A 20853-nucleotide genomic window follows, 5' to 3' on the forward strand; every position below is an offset into this window, starting at 1 on the left:
ACACATTCCTAGCTTAGATGTCACTGGAAATCAGCATTTGACTGTGTAACATCTAGCACTGAACCTGAAATTACCATTTTACGGTCATAAACGGTAATGTATTTATGGGCCCCTCAACGACAGATTTTGCTCTGTGTCGCTGTGAAGGTCGCATTTTGAATCATCACAAATAAAGTGCAGCCATAAAAATGAATGATTTCCTGAAGTTACTGACAGGCGGACAGCCATTCCTTGTCCTACTCTCATGGTTTATCTCTGCCGGGTCGTTGTTGGGCTTTTCTTTTTCATATCTGACTAAAACAACTTTAGGTGCACCCGTGCATGGGAAATCAATTATATGTTCCAGTTCAGTTCTGACATAAATAGAGCCGGTATTTCCTTTCGAAGCAGTTAATATTTTGAGATATAAGTATCCAAGTCTATTTGGAAGTGATAAATGAGGCTCAACAAATTAACAGGGTAAATGATTTTGCTGACCGTAAAATGTCTACACATTAAACGTTCCTAATTATTCCACTCGGGAGCGTAGATGTCTCCTCATTCGTATACTATGCATTATTGAGAACAAACCTGATTTGACATTGTGAAAGCGCGGGTAAATCAAAGTGGCTGAGCCTATCATAGATGACAAAAGCAATACAGATTGTGGTATGCCTCAAACCATCAATCGTGAGGATCAATTCCGGAAAAGTGGAATAGAAAGATATCCCCTCAAAGGAATATCCAAAATAACACTGACACAGTATCACGCTGACATGACGGATCGGAGCAAAATATAATGAAAAAATTGCGTACATACTGTTTGCCAGAATATCACGATTTTCTGCGGGTTCTTCGAAACGACACTGCACGAATATTCTAACATTATAACTCGTACATGAGTCGTACTATAGTCTGTTGAGAAAGAGGAGACAATTTTCAAATCCATCCCATTTTGCAAATAAATCCCATTTTGCAAATAAATCGTTCTCAACGACTAGACTGCCCATGGCCGCTCATTCAGGTACGACGCCCAGGCCGCGCGAGTATAGAAAACGATTGACCCCGGTCAGCCGCGGTGCTTACTGAAAGTGGTACACGTACTGATGTGAAATCATTGATGTGATTATGTGAAATCTGTCATGACGTTCTATCATCTTTTAACCTCAGCTTTCTATATACGGTATACTTCGTTACTTCTGAATCTACCCTGTGTAGCAGATAATTTCTAAGAGGAACGTATAACTATAGTCTAATTAGAATTTATGTACCAACACTCTTATACGTACATGAAGCCAGGCAGGTTTATTATTTGTTGTGAACACACATTCTTTGCACCCAATGACGAAAATACAGTTCCTCTTGCCAGTATAAATACGTAAATTATGTGCGAAAAAAAGTATTCTGATCTTAAGTTGATGCATTGATGGCGGCTCTATATAAGGGGTCAGAATATTATCAAACAGACTGACGCTGATAAACCAAATTAGAGATTATCATTTTCGACCAAATCTGATCGGAATCGCTTCGTTGCCAACTTGATAAGTCTGAACAAATACAAAAAAAAAGTCATGGCTGCTCTTTAAAGGGAAATTATTGACGCGCCATTATCGATGTATGCTATATCCGTTGAACATGGCGGGGTTAGGTATCGTCCCTCTTAATATAACCTTGGACCTGATGAAATATTGCAACATGTTTTTCAGCAATTGGCCCTGAACAACAAGTAAAAAAAAAAAGGTCTAGTTGTTTTCTGCTGTCCTGGTTTATAAAAGAAATGTTCGAGGACATGACAACATGTCAATAAGTTTTACAGTGCCTGAAAAATTAATTATACAGATCTTGTAGGGACAGACTAGAAGATTTTTGACATAAGCAGTAAAAATGCAGAACAAGTACATCCCACACACATTTAAAGAGGAAGAAAGACGAGGAGAGGCAGACAGGCAGAGACAAGATCACGCTAACTCTGAGTGATTAAATTTGTCAAGATGAAAACTTTAAACGACTTCATTTTGAAATCGTGATAAACGCACGCTGGTATATAAGGACGGATATAACACGGTATACAGGTGACTTCCGTTATAACGAAGCCCTGATGACCGGCAGTTTTCTCTCATTATATCACAATGATATTTTATCATAGCCGAACTGTACGGTATACAGATATAATGATAATTAGGGGACCTGAATGTTTACTTCGTTGTGACGAGAATTTCGTTATAACCGCGTCCATTACAAAGGCAGTGCACTGTATCTGGAAAACAATGCAATGTTTCCTTTAATCACCTTCATACCATGAAATGGGAAGAGCGATTGGAATCCTTTAAAATTGGGGGGGGGGGGTTCTGAAGAAAGTCCCCGATCTTTGTAAAGATTGTTACCACATGAGGGCATGCTAACAAGACAGCGTGACGTATTGACGCGACTATGAATGTTTGTTTGCTTAGTTTTTCAAAATGTAAAATGATTATAATCAATGGCATAGTGGGCAGGTTTATTCTAAACGGCTGGTAACCCGAGACTAAATTTACAAAAACATAACCCATAGTTTCGACCCCATCGACAGTGATGTTCATAAAAAACTTATCATATCAATTTTTTGCTTGTTCGCTCAAGGCCAGTCGGTGGTCCCATAGCGATCCCCTAATTATCTGCTATTGGAAATTACCTGCGGTTTGTCGGCTTGTCTTTTCAATGCTAAGATCAATTTGAGAATTGCAACGTGATGCTCAACACGCATTTTTATACTCGAACACTTCAGGGCAAAAGAACTTTCATAGTTACGGGAATAAGTCGCGAGAATGAATTTCACGCTGACCAGCTTGTGGGAAATGAAATTGAGTAGCATTCTTTCCGATTATGAAACAAAACTAAATGAACATGAGAGACTAATTGAAGTGAATAATTAAGAATCTATAGAGTCTAGACGTTCAAAAAAGGAATTATGAGCAAGTTCTGGAACGAAAACGCCAAGGAGCAAAGGGCCATTTCCGGATAACTTTACTGAAAGACCAAAAGACGGCAAGCATGGATGGCAGTTCGTGACCCCTAATATATTACTGGCTGGGGGTAAATGCTTTACGTTGGGCCACGGGCTGCGCCCCGGGACGGTGCGAGGAGCACCTGCCCTCGATTAGGCCAACTCTGCGTGCTACGCATTATGTCCTGCCGATTTGCGGGAATGCCGTGAGCTTTTCCTGATCACTCGCTAAGCCATCGCTAAGAAATTATGCCGTCAAAGTTACCATTGAATTAATTCGCTCAGCGGTGCACGTCGAACCACAAAGATAACCAAACTACTGGTGTACGGTTACATATCGCGAATTGAGCCATAACTTTATAATTTGAATTTGATGGGTTTATCGTTGTACTTTGGCAACGACGTAAAAAGTTTTAGTTAAGAAAACAATAGCACTATATCTTAACCATAATGGATAGCTTTGTGCAAGCGCACTGAGTCAGAAAACATTAATCATGCGTGAAAAAAAAGGATCTTGCACTCATTTTTTTTTTTTTGGGGGGGGGGGGGGGGGGTCTGCAACTGCTCCCTCAAAAATTACATTGGGAGTAGGGTAGTTGCGGTCTTCAAGAACGATCGCTCCCAGCACACCTGACATCTTATGAAGATCTCTTTAACATTCCGCTCTGCCGTTCAAACGCAATGGATGGAAAATCGCCACTGCTACATCTCGCTTTCCATAGCACGGCTCTACCCCCCCCCCCCCCCTCCAAACCTGGCTCCTTTGGGAGAAATTTATGCCTCGCAGAATAGCCTTATGAAAATACCGAAAATCCTAGAATGCAATATGAGCAGCCCCTGTGGAGTTGGACAGAGTTTACTTAATATTTTCCCTCTGTGTACACCACAATAATACATGTGGATGTACGATTCAAACGCATTACAAGACCAGTGTAGTGGCGGGCAAAGGGATCGTCAAGTTCTTTACCTCTCAACTGCCCTGAGCACAAAATACTCATTCGATGTACGCGGCAACTTATTTGAACTTTTATGGATTCAGCATAATGCCCTTTTCTCCTCCCTTTCATTTCTTTCTGCGCTGGTTCTTCGTCCAAAAAGGTACGTTTAATCAACAAAGAAAGGCAGAAACGAAGAAGAGGGAAGGATGATAATGGACTACATGCATGGTTCGTTCACAATAGATGGAGGACAGAATGATAATACATCAACCCTAAAAATACATCGAAAATTCGGCGGTCTTTAATATTGGCATCATTTATTCCACTATCGACCTACGGCGCTCTCAAAGTTCGTCTGATGAGTGTTCTTATGCACACATGATTAATATTTCTTTATGCGCTAAAGAAAACTTACTGAATTATAAGTTACTGGAAATCTATTCCTGACAGTTCGTGAAAAGAGCGGCAGATTAAATCGAGTAATTAGCGTCAAATGCAATGATCAGTGGCTTCAGAGTTATTCTGCTGCTATATTATACTGCTAGATATAATATATGCCAGCCACTTTGCATCGAAGAGTTGACATCACGAACTACTTTGGGCAAGTTCTTTTTATGTGATATCTTGTGAAAAATACTAAGGCTGACGAATGAACAAGTACGAAGAGTTTGAATGCAAAAATAGATAAACGCCAACGTCGAAGAGAAAAAAATATATATTTTCAATGATATTGCACTCGTTACATTATATCATCAAAACCATCATGTATACATTTTAACTATTTTCTTTATTTTTCGGCTGTTTTTCAGGCTCAAATATCGCAAGATGACAAATTTATCGTCGGATATTGCATTTAAACTCTTCATGAATACACACGAATCTCATCACTTTGTTCTCCAAACACAAACGAATTGTAACTCCGGTAAATATGGCTTACACGTGATATTTATCGATCTTACGCAAAAAAACAACAACAACAACCAACAACAACAACAGATAATATAACAAAATAGCAATAAGCATGCAAAACACTATTGGAAGGAGGGAATTTTACAGGACTATTCGTATACGTCAGTAGAAAAAAAAAACACACACACACAGAAAGAGAGGGAGAGAGAGTGAGTCAAATTGAGAGTAATATTACGATTTCGGAATCCCCGTTTCTGTCCCATCTTAGAAGAAGTTGAGGTGTTTGAGAACGTCACCTTGACGTCACAGCCTAACTCACAACAGATGATTGTCGAGCAGGTACCCAGCTGTAAATTCAAGTCGGTATTCGACAGTTTCAAAGAGTTCCATGCGTACATGACTGTGGACCACCACCACCAGCATTAAAAAAAATGAAGTTCATGGTCATGATGAAATTGTCCTCATGCTGATTTTTTTCATCTTAAGGTTTTCATCGTTTCGTCGCTTGACAGGAAAGTCTTCACGACTCAGACGATGGTCACGCCAGTCAATCCACCAACAACTTGTGCAGCGGAAATACAACGGGGATCGCGGTTGATTATGCGTTTGCTCCCAACAAATCTTAAAAGGGGAAAGAGATATGATGGACTTGAAGAAAAAAAAAGAGGAAGAAAGGGCACAAAAGCAAATGGGAATACACGGAGTCGCGAAGAATGAGAAGGCGTTAGTTCATGACATTAGTCTATATACCAACTATGGGCGAAATGACGTTTGATCTTTTTCTATCATATTTTTTTTAATCTGTGTTCACTGGTAACGCTCAAAAAGCAATGCAATGCAAGCAAATGCAAACGATATACACTGTATTAGCCAGGGTTGAGTATCATCGTGAATGCTGTAACGCCGTCAATGCGCACTCTTCTTTTCAAATGAACTTCATACCGTGCACGTGACGCAAAAGATAACAATAAGAAAAAAGCTACAAAAAAGGGGGAAAAGAGAGAATGGCGAAGAAATGTAAAGTCAGAAGAATTCACATCATGCCTGCAATTATCAACCATGTCAACAGATCTCTGTTCGATACCCGAGCATACCCACAAAACTATCTGGACCTTGTCAAGCACACCCCTCACCATTCTTTTCTCTCCGACAAAGTACAAACGGAACATGGCTTGGAGCGGATTATCCTATTTCCCGCACTGAATTCCGACGAAACTCTTCATTCGGAGAAGAATCCTGCCTACCTGCTAATTGCGTATTTGGGAATTGGGCACTGATGAGTTATTCAACTGAAGGTCTTTTCAATGACCATGTCACATTGTAAGAAGTATAGATGTTAGCCATCTTCCTCTTAGCTCATTGTACTACTGGAACATCCCTGATAATAAACAACATATTGTGGTCCTCCAGTACCATCCTATAATGGCAACAGGTGCCCTGAAGAGAATAACACTCGAAAACACTGATGAATCATCTTGAAAGGAAAGCGGTGCAGCGTAATTTCAAGCTACCCCGAACCACTGATTCTCTGCAGATATCACTTAGAACATGATGTCTCTTGGACAGCAGCCGAACACATCAGTTGATATTTCTTGCCTTACTGCATTATTTTGTCTTCCGAACAAAAGAAACTGCAGCGCGGGAATGTGTTCTTTCAAAAAATCGCAGACAAGGGCTTGGTATACACTCAGAACATTATTTTCCTTGCCGCTGACCCCCAATATCTGGAGTAGCTGACGAAAAAGGAATTTTTTTTGAATTAAAGCAGTAGAATCAAAAGCAGGAGAGTACGGGACGGGATACTCTTTTCCACCTCTTCGATCGAAGCAAAACATCAGCGAAATTTAGAACGCGAAATCGGACAAATTCGTAAGGGAATTAACATTAAAGATCGCTACTTTTTGCACACTTTTGCGTTAAACTCACTTTCTTTCCAGAGGCATTAATGAAACCTTATGTACTTCACTCTCCTCGGTAAAAAGGTAAAATGCGTACCTTAGATAGTTATCATTTAAAGCACCACGTTGTACCAGAGTCCACTAGCGAATTTGATCATTTATTCTCTTTTCATGAAATTAAATCAAATGAAGGTTGGAGTAGTGCTTCACGCATATTCACACATGCATATTTACGATGACTTTTACAATCGCCCTTCCCGAACATCTTCCATACGCATTCTGCAGAAAATAAAGAAATATGAGAGCTGGCACTGAACTCATGCACACGGTCTTTTAAGTAAATGTCGAAAAGCAGAAACAAAGAAAACAAAACTGTCAAAAATAAACAATAAAATTGCATTAAAAAATCTTACCAAATGTTGGTGCGTAAAATGGACTTGAACGTGGTAAGAAATATAAAGGAATAACTGAGTAGGGCCTAAAGGTATGGTGAGCCTTCAGCCTCAAGACAAATAGAAATAAAAGAAAAAGAAAGCAAAATTATGTATTCATTCATTCGTATGACGCCGAAGAACAGTGATGATGAGGTCACATGCTCACGAGGTCTAGACAATCTGCAGTCGAGCATGAATGAAACACAACTGCCTCGAGAAGTGGGTGTGGCCATGAAATTGCCCCGCCCACAACTGTCAGTGTCACTCGGTTTCTGACGTCACACGGCATTCCGCAAACTTGAGACTGGATGTTTGCAAAATACATCACAACCTTCCCACAGATATTTCGTTGTTTCCAACATTATCGCTAATTACGCTTACTAAAAGGAAAGAAGTTCTGATGACCACTCCCTTTATTCAATCATAGAAATGATGACCAGTTGTGAATCGAGCTGCACACACCTTTTCTACGGGGAAACCTTTGGGTGACTCGATTTGAATGACCACAACCCCATTGGCAGGCAGCCGTATTATGATTATCTAGCGAGGCTCACTTTTATCATTAAATGTAAACCTAAAGCAGACTCAAAGCCATTTCCTTTCGTTCTTCGCTTTCCTCCTGAGTTTAAGTTTAAGGTTATCATCACATCCGTCCAAAAATGGGACTTATTCCCGCAATATTTTTCCTCGACTATTATTTTCGACGGCACCTTTCAACACAGCAGACTTGATGTTTATTTATACAAACCAATCAACAACGCTCGAGGGCTTGGACGAAGACTAGCGGACAAATGTGTAGCCTGGGTAGACTATTTCTAACGGTATTGGTATGCATCGGTTAATTCTGGATTTCCGATGGGTATTAGAGTGAGGGTTGGAAATAGACCAAAAGTTAACCACGGGAGCATTCATCTGCACGTCGGTCAATCGGGCTGTTTTAAACTTCCTGTAATATTCGTGACACCTAGAGGGTACAAAGTGACCTTCCCTAATTAATATAATAATATTTAACAACGAAAAAAACAAACACCCCTAAACAAACATACCATGCAGTAAACACTTTTTTGGGGGGAAGAAAGTGAAATCTTATATCAGCCAAGGGTACCATGGGTTATCTTTTATCTATCACAGAGAATGTCAATCGATTTGAGGATTGCACACCGTAAGGTATCTTATCTGTTCAGTAATGAGGTAGGCTCAAGACAGCATGGGGACGACTGCTATCGATCAGGCACGTGCACTGCACAGGTGTTTGGTGCACCCGGTAGCTTGACGAGACTCCTCCTACCAAATAGGCAAAGGATGCCCTATACCGAAGCGCGTTTAAATTCTGTATTTTGGTAGAACTTGGAACAGGCGTACATAAACAGAAGGCTTTGAGAGTGTTAATGCTACCAACTCGTGAAAGCCGTTAGAAGTTTCTACATTGAGTATACATTGTGTATGTTATGCCAAGCTATACAACTAGAATGATATAGATCTACATGCATGGCAGTGCCTGATTAGAGAAGTTACTTAGTATTACGAGCAGACAGTGCCTCCTATGCAGGCTACATGCGACTCCTTACGGTGTAAAGAAACTGGACGGATATTCGTAAATGCTACATTTTCGACGCTCCACTTTTAGTCGCCTGTTGTGTTTACTAATGATTTCCATGGAATAAATGCTGCGGAAGGAGCGAATCGAGAGAGCTGATAAAAGAAGTTCATTACTTGGAAAACCGGATACAAATATGACAGGTACACTGCAACGATAAATATAGAACGCGTACACATGTTGCCGTTCATAAAAGTTTGGCAAGTGAGAAAGCGCTGACTGGAAGAATATTGGCCAAACTAGAGGCCTACCCCCACCCCCAAACCACCAACAATAACAGCAAAAAACTAACAAAAAATAAACAAAAGAGCAGACAAAGAAAAACTACAAAAACCCACCCCATGTCAAGCTCTCGTGACGCGGTTAATCCGATATTTAAAAAAAATACTTATCTAAAACTACGAATCACCTTGAAAAGCAAAGTGAAAATAATTGGCTATTCTATTTCTGGAACTTCACATCTCCTTTGCCTGACTTTTATTTTTCTTGTTATAGGTACAACAGTTGCGTCTTCTCGAGATTGTAATCATGTAATTATGTAATTCGAATGTGGAACACTGAAAATCATTGTTTGAAAGATGCATTCTTGCTTCGTAACGCCTTTAGGTCCTGTTTACCTTTGGCAGCAGTGATTAAAAAAAAGAATGTTCAAGATCTCACTTTTGATGCATATTAAAGTGACAACATAAAAATGTTGCAATGAAGCCTAAAATATAAGGAGATATTATAATTTTACCAGAACTGAAGACGGTTTAGTTTGGAAACACTTTTATCATAACTACTGTTCACATTTTGTATATTTATCAATACTTAACATCGATTATACTGGTTCAAATTTTGACATTGGTTGTTTCTATCGCTAACTCACATTTTAGAACTATTTTGAAGCACTAATGCTGGGTTGTTTTGTTTCATCTGCAAATAGTAAATTATGCCTTTACTGGATGGTATGTCTTTTTGTGAGTTTTTTTTTGTGTGTGCAAACAAGGCAGTATATATACATCTCAGTCTGGTCATAAGAGCGTTCCATGGTTATGGTCATCCTCTCAGAACCGATTCCTTAGAATATAATACAGCAAAGTTGCAGTGGAACCGGCAGAGTTAAGGGTGGATTAAGCCGAAGAAAAGTGACTCCCTGCCCGACAACAGATGTACAACATTTGTTCGTATGGGCAAAGCGTCATGGCACGTTTTCACGGAAATAGTATTTCAGCGCATACTGTATTTTCTACTTGTACTCAGAGGAAAGGGGTTTATACGGTCTAAAGAGTGCCAAGGTTTCTGCGGAGGGTGATTAATGAGAGGTCATGCTTGGACACCTGACTACAAAAATATTCGTCATTGAATCTCATTCCAGGAGAAAGGTGCAGATATGATATAGCAATTCACCCGTGAATATGGTAGCAAACCCTACAAGGAAATATCTGCATAGTGCTCACTTTAATATGAAACCATTTACTTTATATCGACTGCACAAAAATAAAAAGAAAGACGTATATCTGATGCCACGTAAGTGTCGCATCAATTCCAATGAATAGTGGCGCCATAACAAGTACATGGTAAGGATCGTCACTATTATCAAATTATGTCATCAAGGTTTATAATTCATGACCATAATACACTTAGTATTGCGCACGTCCGATTCCAATTAAAGTCATATTCAGTAAACAATTTACAGAATATTCAATTTGATAAATTTCATAGCATGATGAAATATTCACGGCAGCCATACTACGGCGGAGGAATTTAAGCGGCGTCTTTCATCTAATTTCCAGACAGACTTCAAAATTTCGTTCTTTCTGCTTCATTTCTGATCATCATTCATGATATGTCAAACTACACGTCTTCTCTCAAGGCATGCGTTTATATATGCACTGCCTTATAAATCGCTAAAGGGTGTGTGTGTGTGTGTGTGTGTGTGTGTGTGTGCGTGGGTAGGGAAAAAGGTTGAACACCTCACACAGACCTCTGGGAGGACCATGTGTATTCCTTCAAACCTTTTCCCCGGGATACTCCTCATACAGTGCGCTTTGTTTTCCAAGTCAACAATCCATATTTTCACTTCCCTCTCATTAGACTCACGGCTAACTCACTCTCTGCCTCTTTCTGCTCCTCTCTCCATTTTTTTCTTCTTCTCTTCCCCTATCCCTCCTCTCTCTCTCTCTCTCTTTCTGTCGTGACGTCATGACTAGTCCGGAAGTGCCAATCATAATTAATCTCCCATTTGGCGCGTGTCAATTTGATCAAGATTTTTTTTTGCCATGAATGAGTAGTCTGGCCTCACAGGCTGTTCACAGACACCCTGAACTGATCACCATCACATCATTCAAAACACCGCAAAATTCAAGATCAGATATCTCTCTCCTTTTTCTTTTTCTACCCTGGGGAAAAGGAAAAAAAAAATAATCGTGGCAAAATGAATTGGCGCGGTGGTATAGCATTTTTATCGTATTTTATCTGTTGTTATGAAGAATTTGCGTCTTAGTTGATTGAACTCATAACAGTCATGTGGCTGTCATAAATACATGGTCGTAGACTATACGGTGGTTCGATGGAGCTATGACAATATGAGAGAACAGATATGTGAAAAAAGAAAGGAAATGGCATGATCTTTTCCACAACTGGGATAACATTGCAGGCCTGAAATGCGCTCTTCATTGCCCAGGGATGCAGATTCGTTACGTAATCAAATCTGATGACTTTAAGAACACGATATTGCACGACGGATATTAATGTATCAGAATGGCAACGAGCATGGCACAATGACAGGAACACAAGACTGGTTTGGTTGTCTTAACAAACAAGATTATACCATAAATCCCCCTCCCCCTCCCAATAAACACACACACACACAATCAAGATAATTACAGAACAAGAAAAATGAAAATAGTTACTTGTTTTCTCTGATATAACATTCTACATTCCTGTAATTTGTTGAAAACATGGTCCATATTATTTTAGCCGGCTAATAGAATCCCGTACGCTTACTAAAGATGAATGGGTAGAAATTCTGTAGCCGAGACTGTCGGACAGCACAATTACAGGGGATTAACAGTTTTGAAGAGATGATCTCATTCGGTGTCAGTGGTGACGATCCATTTGTCTTACGATGTCGACGTGACTGGCTTTCAACAACAACAAAAAATAGTCTCTATATACATATCTGCTGAGAATGACAAATGAAAAGCGACACTAAAAGCAGATAAATGGTGATTTAAAGACGTCAATTACTCTTGTAATACAATCGAAAGTGTCAGTGCAAACTCATTTATATAAACTGAATGTATCAATTGCCGGTCCGTGAACATCTAACTTTTTTTTTGAATTAATGAAAAGAGAATCTCCCAGCTGAGAGAGGTATAATGTATATCTCGTCTGAAAACGGATCATGCATCACCGAGCGCACTACTAATAGGGTCTTAAGCTGGTATACCCGGTATACTGCAACGCATGAATATGAGTTCAGATATCGAGTTGACCCGACTACCGGTATTAACGCATCTCGTCAGTGAACTTACGGGTGACATCAATCGGTGATCGAGGATTTTCTCCTCATTTTTGCAAAGCCAGAGAGTCACTGGTTTGCGATATCTTACAAATATCACATCATCACTTGCCAAGCTCAACCCTCTAGCAAGACAGTACCTAGAATTACACGCACTGCGTTTCTGACCTATGTCAAAATGCCATTCATTCTTGGATTTGCAGTAATGCAGTCACCTTGCCCCCGAAGTGGAAAAAATAAATCCTTGGTTCGGTATTACCTCCTCCATTGCACTTTGGGAAGAACATGATTTTTGTTCGAAGATATTTAAAACCGAGCAGAACATCAGGCGATTGCATCTTTTGACTGTGCGGGCATATCGGCCACTGCATTTCAAGCATTCTTTGCCCAATCTCCCACGATGTAGGACAAATAACGCTGTTTACATCCCAAACTTTCCTATTTGTTGTACTTCTGTGAAAGAATTATTTGCCAGCTCAGGGTCTCTTAAATAAACGATAGCAAGGCAAGCCCTTTACGAAAAACTCTCCACGTCAATATAATTATATATCGATTTTCTTTTTTCACTGATTAAGATCTGATGGCTTGCACTGATGAGTGGTATCCAACGATGGAGTAATTTACTACCAAAAAAAAAAAAGATGCATGTCAGTGTCTACCTCGTAGAAACAAAATATATTTGCTTATACTGGACCCAAACTTTTGAAAAGCTTAGATAAGCGCCTTGAAGAATGTCCCATAGGTACATATAACATTTAAATATATACTAAAAAAATGCTTAGCTGTTTGCATGCGACAATAGATACTTAGATCACTTTTGTAATATATCACTCGTGCTTTCACCTTATCATGACAAAGGAGTGGCGTGTTCTATCATACACAGCTTTTTTTTTTTCTTTTTTCTTTCTTCTCTGCTCCTCCTTTCTTCTCGTTCTATATATCGGCTGTAATGTCATTGTGTTCTTTACGCTCTTCTTGGTACTATATCGCGATGTATGTGTAATATGTGCATACATGTTTTTATACGTGTGTGGAAAATTGATTGTGATTGTGTGTGTGTGTGTGTGTGTGTGTGTGTGCATTGCTTTTGTCACCATATCTTCCTGGTACACAATGCATATACTGTCTTGGCCGTAACATCGTTATCTTATTCTTATTCTTTTTTCTATTACCTGCATATCATGCAACAGTTATACCTCAGTTGTACATAGATTTTGGATGTGTTATTTAGATATTATGTATACTTTTGAACGATCTACGTTTTACAGTGGATCACTCCTTTCTATCATCACATTAACTTTCCTGTCAACCTAGCATAGTAATATTGTTTCTCTTATTATTCAACTCAATTGTACATACAGTACATATAGTAATATATCGCATCATTCACTTTGTATGCAAATTGTTGAAACAATACGATTTGTGACATGTATGCTTTGTATTATACTTTTCCTTTTGTTGGATGGAAAACAAAAACTTTGACTAAATTTAACTAAAATAGTGTTAAAGGGATCGTATAGTTTTGGTTGAGACCTAATTTCAGGTTTCTAACATTTTTGGCGAGATAATGAGAAACCTCTTATGACATATGAAAGAGCATGTAATTCCATGAGGAATTCAACGTTTATTTGATGAAAATTGGTTTTGAAATGGCTGAGATATCGAAAACAGAACGATTCTAATAAAGTGTGGGACCCATATTTTATTACGATCATGGAGGTAGCTTTGTTTTACTCTGTGTTTGGATGTTTCAGTCATTCCAAACTCGATTTTCATCAAATAAACTTTGAATTCCTCTTAAAATGGTATGCTCTGTACTATTTCATAAGTGTTTTCTTGGTATCTCGCAAAAAGTTAAAAGCCCAATTCTTATCTCTACCAGTACTATACCATCCCTCTGTGTACGAACACATGGTGCTAACAGCGTAAAGGAGGTGCAATGTTCACTCATCGCTACATTCTCACTTGTCAAAACTACATTAGACAAACTAAATAAAAAATAAACATAAATGGCAATAACCAAAGGATTGCATTAGCATAAAAGCCTACTCTATGGTCACAAAGTAACATTTTCTCGATAATATCTCGGATATGTCCTTGGTTTATCTACTTGACTACCGCACGATGTTTTACCCTCGAGTTATAATTTGCTTCAATGTCTTACTATATAGGCCTACACCACAAGTTCAAGTGTGAAGCACCCACCGAAGCCAGAGTACAACGTGAGTGAACTACAGTACGTCCAACGTGGACAGTATGTTACATGCATGTGGGAAGAGACTCATGGTGTGAAAAAAAAGCAGTTCCAGCACGCATGTTTCAGACAACACAACAGTTTCCTTCTTCTTCTTGTCTCTTCAGCACGATCTTTTGTGAACAACCCCACCCCACAATAGCATGTCACATTACAGGTTTCCAGGCTTTCTTTACACATCGTTCCTGATTGATGGCTCTTTTCTGGCCGTCAGCAAAATGCACCAAAATCAAAGCGAAGTGCGACGTTAATTCGTCATCCTGTCTTCAAGTAATTTAAGGCCAGGTTCGTAAGAAATCGTCGACCTTGACAGGGGTATGCAGCACCTAGCAGCTAACCGCACCCTATTCTTCGTGCTCACCGGCGGTTTCAGCTCTTCGTCTGAAAGTAATACAAATATCTAGTCTAACATATCTTTGGAATATCCTGAGGTGACAAGTCGTTGATCTCAACCATGCTGCATGCCGAATTCAAATTTACACGAATCGAGTGCAACGATTCGGCTTGTAAACTGTATACGCAAAGAAATTCTACAGAGCTATATAGAATCATTCGAAAGTATATAAGGTCGTTGTTATCAGATATCTCCTTTCGATTTTCTGTCTTTCTTCTTCTTTTACTGCGGCTCTCTGGATATATATATTTTTTTTTTTTTACAAAAAGTTTTTTACAAAAAGAAGCTTGATTTTGGAAATCATCTTCATCATTAACGAGCAAACAGGACTCTCCGTAAATTGTCAAGTAACATCAGATGTTTAAATGTTTTCCTACATCCTAGTATATGCTACATACAATAAATATGCACTAAGAACTGACAATCAAGGAACCACGCGTGCCCCCCCCCCCCCTTTCTCACACTGTAGGTATCCTGTGATTAATCATTTTTGCTCCCATGTGCTCTGTCCGTGCGACTACGTTATTGCTTGAAAGACACATAAATATAATGTAACGCTCTATAGCTACCAAGTTCGTGGAAACCAGCCTTTAACATTTGCAAACACATTCTGATTGCGTACACGAGAGAGACGGGGATATGCGCATAACAGCATGTTTATAACACGATTTCGTCCCATGAGCACAAAAACAACAGCGCAAACCCTACGGCGAAATCTACAGGTCTGCATTCCAACGTGTAAAACTGTCTAGAAGTCTACGAAAATCAGTCAAAAACATTATCAGTGGTGTAAACCAGGTACGCGACGTCTTGATTTCACCTAACTCGCGCAGAAGCAAAGAGTTTTCTCCTTGGTTCTGTCATGGAGGTAGGATTTCTTTCTACCTCCATGCTAAAGGTGTCACCAGTGGTCAGTCAAATTGGTGTTCGCAGCCCTATTTTTTTCCTCTTTCAAAGTCCTCATTCACTCGATAATGCCAACGACTTATGAAGATCACTTTCTCAAGAAAACAATCGCACACAACGTCGTCTTAAAGATGGGGATTTGCTGCGGATCATTTGAATTCATCATCAAACATGAGAAAAGCCCTTTCGATGGTACGTGAAGGAATGTGCGACGGGGGCATTCAGAGGTTGCTCAGCAAAGCTGAAATCTCAAAGTACACAAAGAAAATCTGTCGGAATCTCAAGAAAATAATGAGATTACTTTCACGACTGAGGAGCAGGGTTGTTGTTATATTCACACAAGCCTTGTAATAATCAGAACCGCACAAATTTCTCCATTGAGAGCAGGTGATAGAGATGAGATTAAATAATTTCAAAAGCGAATCTGCACATTCAAAATTCTCTGCAACTGCAAGATATCTAATATATACAGGTATGCTGTTCTCGAAGTCAATACACTAGCACTAGGTACATCGGCAATGTCGTAAGAGGCTAAATCTCACACTTTCCTAAGCTACAAAGTATACATCATTGGACGCAACGAGTGACTTGTGGGAGGGATACGAAGCATGGTTCCCCTTCAGTTTTCACTACTAGTAATCTATATTATCAGGTACCTTTCACCATCATTACAAAAAGATCATGTCTTTTGAAATTCTTAATTCCTTGACACCAAAGACAATAGGGAAGCTCACCTACACATCACACCAACACAGTGCCTTTCAGCTGAATAATGGTGTTAACGTGATAAAACTTAAAATACAGAGCAAAATTCCTGAAATCACAGATGCTATCAAAGCAGCTTGGTGATGGCCTTACCAGTGTTCTTGTAAAGGGATCTCTTCTCCGTTCTTCAAGGGACGTTCCTTCATTGGAAGCAGGTTCTCGGTCCCTCATCCTTTCGGTTCGATCGCCTCTTTGCCTGCTGCTTCTATCTCGGATGTATATTCCCTGACTCGGTACCGAAAAGAGCACTACACACAAAAGGACAGACACCAGATATTTCGAAATCGGCAAAAGGGTGGCCATGTTGAACAGTTAATTCGAATTCCTTACTTTCGGAGTCGTTGGTAGCCGCACTGAAATGCTAAGCCTTTAAAAATCAAAGGGGCCGCCACCGGTGTGGAGGTATGCAAACACCGGGATCTCTCTGGCGAGGCAGTCCCACCAACAAGCTGACAACGTTCGATATCGCCCGTGAAATTCCAAACGAGAGGTACGTAGGATTCTCCAGATTTATATTTGATGGAAAGAGGTTCTGCAGAGTTGAGGAGCGTCCTTCGTGAACAAGTCAACTTGCTTTCTAACTTTCGCCAACCTTTGATCTAAGGCGAGTAGGGTTTCCTGTTCATATGATACGACTCGCTTCCAAGTTGCTGCTACTTTCAATGTTGATATTTTTCCCTCAACGTGAGGCGCGCACTCATGAGTACTTCATGAAAGGGCGAGCGCATAGCCAGTCAGGATCGTCTGCCAACCCCGGTTACTTCGTGTATGCTAATGCCAAGCGCACGCACGCATCGCACTCGCTTCTGACCACTCACAGTCCTCGCTCTCAACAATCCGGAAGTTCAGCGCTGAAAAGAAGCGTTCCGATTCGCTGCTCGCTTGGGAGTTTTATCGACGAATTCTTTTACGCTATTCGATGATGAATGAACGAAACGATGACACTCTTCTTGTCGGCTCATCACTACCCTCCGTGTGCTTCTCTCGCGCTCTCGCCTCACCGAAGTTCGATGCACACATTCCTCGTCGTACCCCGCATAAAAAAGAAAAAAAGAATCTCCTTTCGGAATTGCTTAAGTCATAAGGCAAACTGAGATGTATGTTGGTTTTATGATACTACGTAAATATTTGAGCAGGAAACCAAGAAACGTGATATGAGCGAACAAGTGATTCATAATCAGAAGTCTGTTTTATTGTCATCATCACTGTATGAAATTGTAAACCCATCAGAGGCTTAAACACTAATCTTTACGCTATGTTTAGCATGGCCCGGGTACGACAATTACGGTTAATCTCTCGGGCAGGATTGTTCGCATTCCAGAGGTATGTGGCATGCTGTCATGACACTGACAATAATTTTTATGCGTTGCAACATGGGATCCAATGTAACATTCCCTGAAAGACACTGATATCATGCGATGAAACATTGACGAACAAAATCAATGTTCCTCTACGATCCCATGGTTCTCTATTAGATCCTTGTTCGCCATGATAACATCACCCGTGAGGGTGATATTCGTTTTTCCAAATTTTCGTTAATTCGAAAAAATAGATAAGATTCGTTATTCCGAAGGTCCGTTATACCACAAACACACAAATTCCATATGTCTAGATGTTCGTAAATGAGAAAATTTATCCGTGCATGTGTGCCGTTATTCTGAAGGCTCGCTAGTCCGAAAATGAAATATGGTTCGTTATTTCGAAAGTTCGGTAATCAGAAACTGAAAAAAAGAAGAAGAAAAGGGTGCTCTACCAACCTTATTTCGTTTTCGGATTTCCAAACTTTCGGAATGATGAACCTTCTTTCATTTTCGGGTTAACATCCTCACTACGACCAACCTCACTGACTACTAAACTTTTTACCAGACTGAGTTAACGGAGTTGCTTGAATTTACTGGAAACACACGCGCGCGCGCTCACACACACACACACACACACACACACACAAAGAACATCACCCTTTTGGTATAAACACGTCACCACGCAACATTTCATATCTTAGCCGCAGAAAATGTTACCAGTTTTCGTACTTTTCGTACATAAAATTCTTATCTTGTATAATCATGCTTGCATGATCAGACCCAGACATGTTCTGGTTGGTTATTACGTTCACACACACGATGTCAAACTTTTGTCATCTCCTATAGGTTGCTAATATTCAATAAAAAATACGCTCAAATTCAAATTTGTATGTATGGGATACTCAAATTCATATTTGCATGTATGCCCATGATTTTCAACATGGCCATTATAAGAAAACAAACAAACTGTGAATAATCGCTGTGTATCAAAGTCGAAGAAGGGCAATTTATCAATCAGTCGCAATATTCATGAAAGAAAACCCTGCTTGAAACGTTTCTATCTCTTTTGACCAGGTTTCCGTTTCATAAAAGTTGTTATCCATAACAACTGACACATTTCTATGACAAATTTGCTCTCAGCTTATCAGATGCAAGGATTTCAGTAGCTTATAACAACTATCGTAACTTGTTAGTGATAACAAGTTTTCTGAAACGGGGCCCCAGATCAGCCAGTCTCTCGAGACTGTTAGTATCAAAACTGAAGGAAGCCTGTAAAATTGTGTCCAGTCCAGCTTCAAAACCGCTTCATACAAATCACAATTGGGGCACTGTGTTAAAATGAAAAAGAGTTTTGGCTTTGAAACAGAGGGCCCGAGTTCGAGGCCCACGAAGTGCTGACTTCCTTGGACGAGATGTTCTTACCATAACGCATGTCCCACTTGACGAAGGCAAGGGTCTCGACCAAGGGTTCCTGGCAATGCTGGGGCAATGGTAATGGCAGGGCCCCACCGGAAGAATAGTGCGTACACGTAAGAGGCTACCTTGGATAAGTAAGACCACATGGGTACATACACGTCACGAGTTCGACGCCCACGAATTATATACAGCCCACGAGTCATACAGCCCATGAGTTCGACACTGAGCAAATAAGCCCCACGAGTTCGACACTAAGCAAACAGGGCAAGACACATTAAGCCCCATGATGTAATGTCGAACTCTTGGGTCGTTTTTACCTAATGCCAAACTCGTGGGCCTTTTTGCTTTAGTGTCGAACTCGTGGGCCTTGCTTGCCTAGTGTCGGCACTCATAGGCCTTATTTGCCTAGTGTCGAACTCATGAGCTGTATGACTCGTGAGTTGTATACGACTCATGGACCTTTATTCAATGTCAAACTTGTGAGCCGTGTGACTCGTAGGTGTCGGTCTCATGGGATGACCCCGACCATATTCGACATACCTTAATTCGATTTTGATCAAATTGCATCGTTCTGTTCTATTCCTGTTTCACTACAAGTCAACCTATTATAGTAATTGAGCATGAGAAAAGTACCGAGAAGTAACCATAAGATGTGATAAGTGACAAACCCTGCAGAAACGCTGTGCAGAACTCTACCGCAACATTTCCTTGACGGAAAAATATTGTTATTATACAGGCCGACTACAACTAATGAACAAAACAAAGTATCCCTTTGACAAGAAGTTATTGGAAATTTAGGTACCACTTTCTTCTTGCGAAACGCGTGGATAAAGCATGGGTTAAATATCTTGAAGTTATTTTTTTTATGTGATTTTGAAATGAGCTTGCTTTATTCAAGGGTCGAATAAGAAATGTTGGACCTGCCTAAAAGATTTTAGAATAGATTACTTTAAAGCTTCAGAAGTCTGTAGCATAGATTGATGCCCCACCTAAGAATCGGCATTATTTACGGGCTCAAAGTGCAAAGAGCAACAAGGTCAGTGATGAGGTCAAAATGAAGGTTCGACTCTCAAACTCTAAGTAGGTCATTGACCGTGTATCTGTAGGCATTAGCCTGTGTGTCAGAAATGTTCGTTGCTATCAAGCGATTTGTCGTTCTGTTTTTCTTATTTCACGTCCATTTAACGGGCATCTACTTATATCGTAGCAAGGAGCTTCTCATTCTGGCATGGTATATTTTGACTTAACGAAATATTTGCAAAATTAAGTTAAAATTCGCCACATCACTATTAGAGCAAAGAAGAGCGCTTTGACATTTATTTTTGTGGTTTTTTTTTTATCTTGATTTTTGTAAAATTAACCACCAGTACCAGCTGGTTGTTATTTCATTTTTGTCTGTTCCCTTTGTCTCAGTTTTCACCTTTTCAGCAAGTTTCATCACAGAGTAAGGGACGTGAAGAACAGCCTTCGATCTCAAAAAGAATATCGTTGTCACTTGAAACAGTAAAGATAGTAAAGAATATCAAGAATATTCAGGATTTTATGGTAATATGGTTCTTAAAACTGACATTTTT

General features: G+C 39.9%; 1 protein-coding gene across 1 annotated transcript in view; it reads right to left on the reverse strand.

Moving 5' to 3' along the window:
• LOC139743662 (dickkopf-related protein 2-like) overlaps positions 1-16772 on the reverse strand; it is a 36976-nt gene extending 20204 nt beyond the window's left edge. The window contains exon 1 of the mRNA XM_071654124.1: positions 16656-16772. Within this exon, the coding sequence (XP_071510225.1) occupies positions 16656-16733 (78 nt within the window). The 5' untranslated portion in view covers positions 16734-16772. The remainder of the gene's footprint in view (positions 1-16655) is intronic.
• Between the last annotated feature and the right edge of the window lie 4081 nt (positions 16773-20853).

This window comes from Diadema antillarum, unplaced genomic scaffold (genome assembly GCF_040938485.1).
Source record: "Diadema antillarum isolate AM-2024a unplaced genomic scaffold, OU_Dant_1.0 seq00001101_RagTag, whole genome shotgun sequence".
In the NCBI taxonomy this organism is placed as follows: Eukaryota; Metazoa; Echinodermata; class Echinoidea; order Diadematoida; family Diadematidae; genus Diadema; species Diadema antillarum.